The sequence below is a fragment of the Moschus berezovskii genome, chromosome 19 (genome assembly GCF_049115385.1).
Source record: "Moschus berezovskii isolate FMDL1 chromosome 19, NW_MosBer_1.0, whole genome shotgun sequence".
NCBI lineage: Eukaryota > Metazoa > Chordata > Mammalia > Artiodactyla > Moschidae > Moschus > Moschus berezovskii.
Genome location: NC_142478.1, coordinates 49,835,857 through 49,844,493, shown reverse-complemented (window position 1 = coordinate 49,844,493; position 8,637 = coordinate 49,835,857). Strand labels below are relative to the sequence as shown.

Sequence of the window (8,637 nt, the reverse complement as noted above, 5' to 3'; positions counted from 1 at the left end):
GACACTCGGAAATCTTAGCAACAGCTGGAATAAAACTGTACAAGGCAGAAAAGTGAAATCGTCCATGTGGGCAACAATGAACCAGGCTCCCTAGAAACCTAGATCCTAAGTCCCAGCCTCTGGCCACGCCTCAGCACCAGATGTTCTGCCATTCTTTGTGGGTACCCAGAAAAGAAGGCCCTGCCCAGTTCATCCTTGCCCATGCTCCCCACCCACCTGACCTCAGTCCAGTGCAAGGGTTGATTGGGTGTGACTTGAAGGAACCCTTCAGAGGGGGGCCATATGGCCTTAGCTGTGGTGTGGCAGGGCTGCCTTAGCACAGGCAGGCACTTGGCCCCAGTGATCAGAGATTGCACTGCCCAGGAAGCAGCCAGGCCATAAAGGGTTGTTGTTTGCCACAAGGCATCTCATATAGGAATTTGCATGCTTTCACCCTATTAGAGGCCAACCTCTTCCCATCTGACCTCAGGGGCCTGTGAGGTTGGGGGATGAGGCAGTATATATACCTCTGTTCAAGACCACACAAGAATCTTTGGGCACTCTAATCTTGTTCCCTCTTATCTAATTTATATGCCATTGTTTTAAATCAACTTTGTTGTAATTTACATGTGTGAGTGCAACTTGATGAGTTTTGACATCTATACCCTCCAGTTTCTCTGCCACCGTCAAGATTTAGAAAACTGTCTGTTCTCTTCCACAGAAAGTTCCTTCTTGCTTCTTTGCAGTCTTTCCCATCTTGACCCCAAGCAACAATGATCTGCCTTTGATCTACTCTAGAATTTCATGTAAGTGGAATCATATAGTATGTACTCCTTTGTATCTGGCTTCTTTTGCTCAGCGTGCTTCAAAAATTAATCCATTTTATTGCCTAATTGATTTGTTTGTTAAGCAGTATTCTGTTGTATGGTTGTATTTCACATTGTCTATTCACCATTGACAGATGGATATTTTGGATGTTTCTTATTTAGGGCTATTTTAAATTCTTAAAAAATAATTCTGTTCAAGCCTCTGTGTGGAAATAGTTTTTACTTATTTTGGGTAAATACATCGGAGTAGAATTGCTGGATTTACATGCCAAGTGTCTCTGATTTTATAATAAGTTGGCAAATGGTTTTACCCTATTCTGTTCTCCCCTCCAGTGCATAAGAATTCCAGTTGCTCCACATCCTCACCTACTTTTGATGATGTCAGTCTTTTCATTCTAGTGGGTGTGTAATGTTATCTTGTTTGTATTATTAATTGCATTTCCTTCCTGGCTAATGATATTGAGCATTTTTTTTGTGTGTACATTAGCCATTCTTACAGCTTCTATGAAGTATCTGTTCAAATCATTTGCAAATATCTTTTAAATTGGTTGGCCTTATTGAATTGTAAATTTTCTTTAGGTATTCTGGATAAAAATCTTTTTGTCGTATTCATATGTGCACTATGAATGTTTCCCCTCAGTTTCTGGCTTTCTGTTTTGCTTTCTTAAGTATCAAAGAGAAGATGTCTTTAAATTTGATGAAGTCCAATTATCGGGGGTTTTTTCCTCTTATAATTTGTGCTTTTTGTGTCCTATACATCTTCCCAACCAAATTTCTATTGTGTTTTCTTCTAGAAGTTTTATAGTTTTAACTTTTTCATTTAATTCTATATTTTATTTTGAGTTAAATTTTTTGTATCATGTAAGATAAAAGTTACTTTTCTCCCCTATTAATTCCCCTTCTTTCTGCAGAATTTTCTGGAAGAGACCTTATTTCCCCCATTAAATTGTCCTGGAACCTTTGTTGAAAATGAACTAACTATATATTATGCATTTATGTGTTCCATTGATTTATATGTCTATATTTTACACAAAACAACACTGTCTTGATTACTGTAGCATTATAATAAGTCTCAAAATTAGGCAGTGTCATCCTTTTAACTTTGTTCATCTTTTTCAAAATGGTTTTGACTATCCTCGGTCATTTGCATTTCTGTATAACTTTTTAATCAGTGTATCAGTTTCTAGAATAAGCCTGATGGAACCTTGACCAGTATTCACAGAATCAGTAGATCTACTTGGAGAGAAATTGGCAGTTTAACAATACTGACTCTTCCAAACCATAAGCATATTATACATCTGTGTTCAGGAGTTTTTCCATAGTCTCTACGCAGTGTTTTACAGTTTTAGTATACAAGTCTTGTGTGTGGGCTGTGCTGTTGTTTCAGTCGTGTCTGACTCCTTCCATCCTATGGACTGGGGCCCACCAGGCTCCTCTCTCCAGGGGATTCTCCAGGCTAGAATGCTGGAGTGGGTTGCCATGCCCTCCTCCAGGGGATCTTTCTAACCCAGGGATCGAACACGTGTCTCTTATGTCTCCTGCATTGGCAGGCAGGTTCTTTACCACTAGCACCACCTGGAAAGCCAAGTCTTGTGTGTATTTTGTTAAATTTGTCCCTAAAAACTTCATGTTGTGGTGCTACACAACTAATTATATTTATTTATTTCACATATCTATATTTTAATTTCTGTCTAATTGGTCCCTGTTGGGGAAATTTATAGGAAATATGCAGCTTATTGTTGTTCAGTTGCTGAGTTGTGTCCGATTCTTTGCAATACCATGGACTGCAGCACGCCAGGCTTCCCTGTCCTCCACTGTCTCCCAGAGTTTGCTCAAGGTCATGTCCATTGAGTCAGTGATGCTAACCGTTTCATCCTCTGCTGCCCTCTTCTCTTACAAAAATACAATTGATATTTGTATGTTGACTTTGTACCCTGTCATCTTGCCAGATTCTCTTTATTCGTACTCATGGCCTTTTGTAGATCCCTTAACATTTTCTGCACGAACAATCATGTCATCTGCAAATAAAGACCGTTTTACCTCTTTCTTTTAAAAGCATGTAACTTTCTTTTCCTTTTCTTTCCTTATTGTTCTGGCTAGAAACTCCAGTGCAGTGTTGTAGTCAGTGTAGTAAAACAGATACCCTTGTGTTGTTTATGAGAGAAAGGGGGAGTGGTCAGCCTTTCATCATTACGTATGTTGGCTGTTAACTTGATCAAGCTAAGGTAAATTCCTTTCTTTCCCTAGTTTCCTGAACGGGTGTTGATTTCTTCCAGTGCTTTCCTCACATCTATTGCAATGACTAAGTAGCTTTTCTCTTTTGTTTTAATACAGTGAAACACATAGATTTTTCTTCAGCATGTGTAACCAACCTTCATTCCTGGGATGAACCACAGTTGAGTATATCATCTTTTTATATATTGTTGGATTCAATCTGCTAATATTTTGTTAAGGAATTTTTAAATTTATATTCATGATGCTATTCGTCTGTGGTTTTATTACAGTGTCTTTGTCTAATTTTGGTAACAGGATAATGCTGGCCTTGTGAGTGTGGGCATTTTTCTTCTTTCTCTCTTCTCTGGAAGAAGTTGTATACAGTTTGCCTTGTGTATTCCTTAAATGTTTGGTAGTATTCTTCAAAGCTGAGTCCAGCTCAGGATCACTTTGGGTTCACCTACATTTTCATATTTTAGGAAATTTGTAAATGTGTTCTAAAGATTTAATACTGGCTCTACTTTTTTTTTTTAAGAAATAGTTATCAATTTATTTTTATTGTGGTAAAATATTTATAACAAAGTTTACCATTTCAACCTTTTTTAAAAAATTTATTTATTTTTTATTGGCGGCAAATTATTTTACAATATTATATTGGTTGGTTAAAGACATTCACACTGTTGTATAGATTTTAATTTCTTATACTGGTATTTCTCAGACTGGAAAATTTTTTAAGACATTCCATTTAATCTAGCATTTTAGCTTGTTTTTAAACATTACATCTCCAGAAACTTCATACCCTTTGACCAACATCTTTCCATTTCCTCCACTCTCAGCCCTAGGCAGCCACCATCCTACCTTCTGCTTCTAAGTATTTAACTGTTTTAGGTTCCACATGTAAGCGAGATCATTCAGTATTTCTCTGTCATCAATCAGTCCAACATAACCTTTGCTGTTAATGCAGTGGGTGAAAACATAATTTGATGTGAATGACATTATAATAAGTTATAATTTTACATATTCACACATAGTTTCATAAAGTTATGAATTTGAATTATATTTTCAACTTGCATGTTGTTAGAATAAACCCTATTATTTGGAGGATTTTAAAAGAAGGATTTTGGGAAAATGCTTTGAAAAGTGGTATTTTATTGTATTTGGTTGATGTAGCTCTGTATTCAGATCATTTGAATTCTAGAGTTGCCAAAGGGAGATGTTATGAATATGGTTTGAACTCACTCTCCACGTCTTTGCTGCTCATGAGTATTTCACAAGAAATACTGTCTCAGCGCTAATTACATTTTGCTTGCCACTGAGTGGACTGTCACCAATAATGCAAGGGTGACAGCATTTTGTAAATGACTCCCTAAACATAGGTCAGAATTACTTTAGGAAAAAAGTAGTGCCCAAAAGGTAATGTTATAGAGTTTCTCTTGTACATACAGGAGAAAAGAATTCAGTTATGCTGTTATTATTTTTTAAAGTGTTTAAAACAAACATACAGAATAAACGGCGTTGTATAAAATAACAAATTTTATTTCTATAAAATATTTTACACCAACTGTACACATGCACACACCCACGCAGAACTTAACCACACATAGAGTAATTTCCCTTTAATAAACCTACCACATACTATTATATTACAATTTACATTATAGTTTTTGAAGACACAATGGGGAAAGCTTTGTCATTCATTTATAAACCTTCCATAAATTACAAAAGAAAGGCAGTCTGAAAAGTATGTATAAAGAGTAAAAACAATTTACAAGTGGACAAGAATTACAAAATAGTAACCATCAAATACATCTGCCAACAACTTTGTAAATCTTTTTTTTTTTGTTCAAGTGCCAATGGTGAAGATTGGTATGGAATAATTTTGAAGAGACTTAAATTTAGGATGTTTTTGGTGTGGCTTATGCATTATGTGGATTGCTTTACGTGTGTGCTGTTCATTGTCGACTGTGTATGGCATTTTGACAAATAATGAAAGTAACGTAAATCCATATGCCACAAAATGTTAACACTGAAAGCAATGAATATTACCAGGTTTCTGGCAGGTTGGAGAAGTGTGGTACTTTACCGAAGCTATTTCCTCTCCTCTTTTTTGAATGATTTGGATCAGTAAACATTTTCTGTATGTTGCCTGGCTTGCTTTAAAAGCTGAACAGCCAGGATCTTAAATTGCACAGCCTGCACAACTTGGTTTCAAACCACTGTGTCTGTGAGGATGAGAGCACTGAACGCACAACACATACAAAGTACACACTGTAGTTTTTATTAGACAGTACAAATCATTGTGCATTTATAAGGCAGAACATCAAGGCGATTAAACTAGGAATTTCAAGACCAGAGTTAAAGTGAGAGTTATGCATTATGAGGCAAGCATTTTGAAAAGGGAGGGAGGTTGAAATCATTCCTTTAAGGGCAGATGACAAACGCACAAAGACTGGGGTCCCAGGTAGGGAGTGAGCTGCAAAGAGCCCCTGGCCCCCTGCACGTTCCCGAGGCAGCCCAGCTCCCCCAGAGCCCGGGCACTAGTAAGAGCGGTGGGCGGAGGCGGTGGGAGCGCCAGCAGCTCTGTGTTCTGGCGCTGGGCTTAAAGTGGATGGTAGTGCAAAGAGCATTTCTCTACTGGGGTCAGGGGAGAAGATTGGTTTTTTTTTTAGGAAGTACTTGAGTCATGAAAGCCCTAGTTTGGAATTAAAGAAAATTACATAGATTTGGAAGTTGTCCGGAAGCACATGAATCATTTCACTGCACCCAGCTTTTTCAGCAGTTTCTTGCCTTTGGAAAGCAGCCCCTTTTTCTTTTTCGAGGACATTTCCCTGCCTCTCCCAGGACTACCAGTACCCATAGATGACGTAGGTGACCCCGAATGGAGATGTACTGTGGGGGATGGCGCTCTCCTTGCTGTACCTGAACCCTCAGGAGGAACCTAGTAGGTACATTGTTACAGTTTATTGAGTGCGCAAGCGCCAACAACATCCATCCGCTCACTCGGTAACATCAGAAACACCACACTGCCCCGTTTCCCACCAGGAAAGGTAAGGGTGGATCATTTCTTCTTTCAAGGGTTAAAGTATGCCATGAGAGGCTCACACCTCTTCCAGGGCATATCTCAGACAGGGGGTCTAGCCATCAGTATTGGGTTTTCAGTTTCTTTGTCTCTGGGGAAGGGGTGGCCATTGCTTTGGCAAAGCAAAGCTAGGTAATACTTTACTTTGTAAACTAAGACCAAGCACAGGAAAAAAAGAGTTATTCTGGATTAGGTTGAGAGTAGTATCGGCCAAGTACCCAAACACAAAAGGAATCTTAAACACAAAAGGAATCTTAAACACAAAAGTTCTTAAAGTTCTGTTGTATATGAAAACTGCTTGGGTATATAAAACCCTGACATTGTTGAGTGCATTCCTGGGTTAGTTAGTATACTGTAGAAACATTGGAGATGGCACACCGGTTGAAAGAAAAAAAAAAAAACTAAAATGAACCTTAATTACAATCAAAGAAAGCTTAAAGGCCCTTATTGTAGGCTTTTGTTATTTCCAAGATATTAAAGATGTCTTTTTGTCAATATAGAGCACATGGTAGGACTTTGTACACTTCAGTGCTTAATGCTGCTTTGCAAGAGCAGAGCTATATGGGAGGCATGACAACTGGCCTCACCCACGTTTCTGGCCCTGGGCATGCCTGAATTCCTCTTACTCCCTTACCAGAGCAAACCTCTCTCTAACATGAGTGTTCATTATTCAACAGGCAAATGATATGAGCCAAGGGGCTTCAAGCTTACTTGGATTTAAAATCAAGGTCTAATTCTAATGGAAAACACCTAGTAAAGCATCCCAAAGTACACCTGAAGATACCATCTATTCCATCTAATGCAATCGTTTGAGCTGCATGTTTCATTAAACTTAGTATTGCATTGGTATACCAACAGAGCAGTCGTCCACCAAACGCCTTTGTGTTCAGGACACTCACTTGTGCTTTGAGGAGAAGCACCAGCTCTCCTGTAAGGTAGAGGGGTGGTCACTTAAGAAAAAGCTGTCTGCTGCTCAAGCCAGCATGGGAAGTGTTCAGTGCCAACTCTAGATCACCTCTTGTTCACTACTCATCTGCTCGATCTTGAGTTGCATTTTTTTTAAAGTAAAATTTCCATAGTAAACATATATTAGGTTGTGCTTTTTCCAAGAGTGGCTAACAATGCAATATGCAGCTTTAATTATGAGTAGACATTGGAACACTCTGTGTAAACAAACAATTAGCCTGTTAAGAAATATGTTCCCAATGTTGGCCTTTCAAATATTCTTAATGTAAATCGTAGGAAATAATTATTAAAGATGATTTATTTCACTGCAAATTCAGTTGCTTTACAACTGAGACTAAGTAATACTTTAGGTCCAATGGGTTTTTGAGACATATTTCTTTTTTTTTTAACCCCACAGTGAAGCCTTAAGTCTACCGCATTGGCCCAGTTAAGGTAGCTTAAGTTGGTATCTTTATGGGTATCTTCAGTTGCTCACTTACGTGAAGGCTACATTGCCTGATTAAGGTGTGAAATGAACACTCTTCTTCTGTTTCCAAGCAGATGAGCAAAGAAATAAAAATATATATATATAAAAATATAATATATAAAAACTCGCAGCGATGAAATAAAATAAAAGTGAGACACTAAACATGAATGTAATCTGATAGTTATATATGGTTGAGAAGTTCTCTGACCTTTGTTCAGAGGATCTGTTAAAGTCCTAACAGGGCAAACACTCATTATTGCCCACTGAACCTACGGAATAGCCATCCCCTCCTCACTCTTGATCAAACTGGAATGTGCGCCTAGGATGTAGGATGGGAAGTTCCTTTGTGAGTAAAGCAGGCTGAATAGATTGAAAGGGTCGTTTTTGTGGGACAAATAAACGTGGTTAGAATTTTTAGGCACACTCCCCATGGAAGGGCAGAGAAAAAACTCAGGGTCTGCGCTTTTTGGCCTGAGACATAAAAAGAGCAATGCACAGGCTGTGTTAGACCGTCTCTGGCAGAGCGGGAGGGGGTGAAACATGCGGAGGGCTCGTGCTTACCCTTTTCGTCTTGGAGCGCATTGGCCTGTCCTGCGAGTAGTGGGACGGTGCGTCGGAAAGGTAGACTTCTACATCATCAGGCACTTCTTCTAGGAAGTTGGAAGGTACAAGCCCTTTCTGCCCATTAAGCTCCCCCTAGAATCACAGAGATGAGAAAGAAGAATGGCTGACCCTTGTTCCCAAAAACCCACTTCTTGCTTTCACAAAAGGAATATACCTCAGAGTAGTGAGTTTATCATGGTTCAAAAGTGGTAGAGCTCGGGATGGTCACAAGAATGACCTTGGCCATGTGCCTGAAGCGCAGGGTCACGCCCACCTCCCTCCTTCCCCCTCCCCACCCCAAGTCTCAATTTGGTCTACGGTGGAGCCGAAAGAGTCTGTTCCAGCCAAGGGGCCTGGGTGAGTCTTAGGATCAGCCATGCTTAGAAACACTGCTCGAGAGCACCTCACTTCATGGTTCGCAGCCCGGGCTGACCTGAGTCCCTAGGGAACTTGTAAAAATACCATTGCTCAGGCACATTGAGAGAGGAGAGCCGGCGGGTGTG

The 8,637-nt window shown here is 39.3% G+C and overlaps 1 protein-coding gene across 2 annotated transcripts in view; it reads right to left on the bottom strand.

Annotated features, from left to right (window-relative positions):
• Positions 1-4,584: 4,584 nt before the first annotated feature.
• Positions 4,585-8,637, bottom strand: part of RIMBP2 (RIMS binding protein 2) — a 312,406-nt gene continuing 308,353 nt past the window's right edge. For both annotated transcript variants that reach the window (XM_088828097.1, XM_088828096.1), the window contains 2 exons: positions 8,093-8,227; positions 4,585-5,958 (listed from right to left, as the gene is read on the bottom strand). In XM_088828097.1, the coding sequence (XP_088684223.1) occupies positions 5,770-5,958; positions 8,093-8,227 (324 nt within the window). In that variant the 3' untranslated portion in view covers positions 4,585-5,769. The remainder of the gene's footprint in view (positions 5,959-8,092; positions 8,228-8,637) is intronic.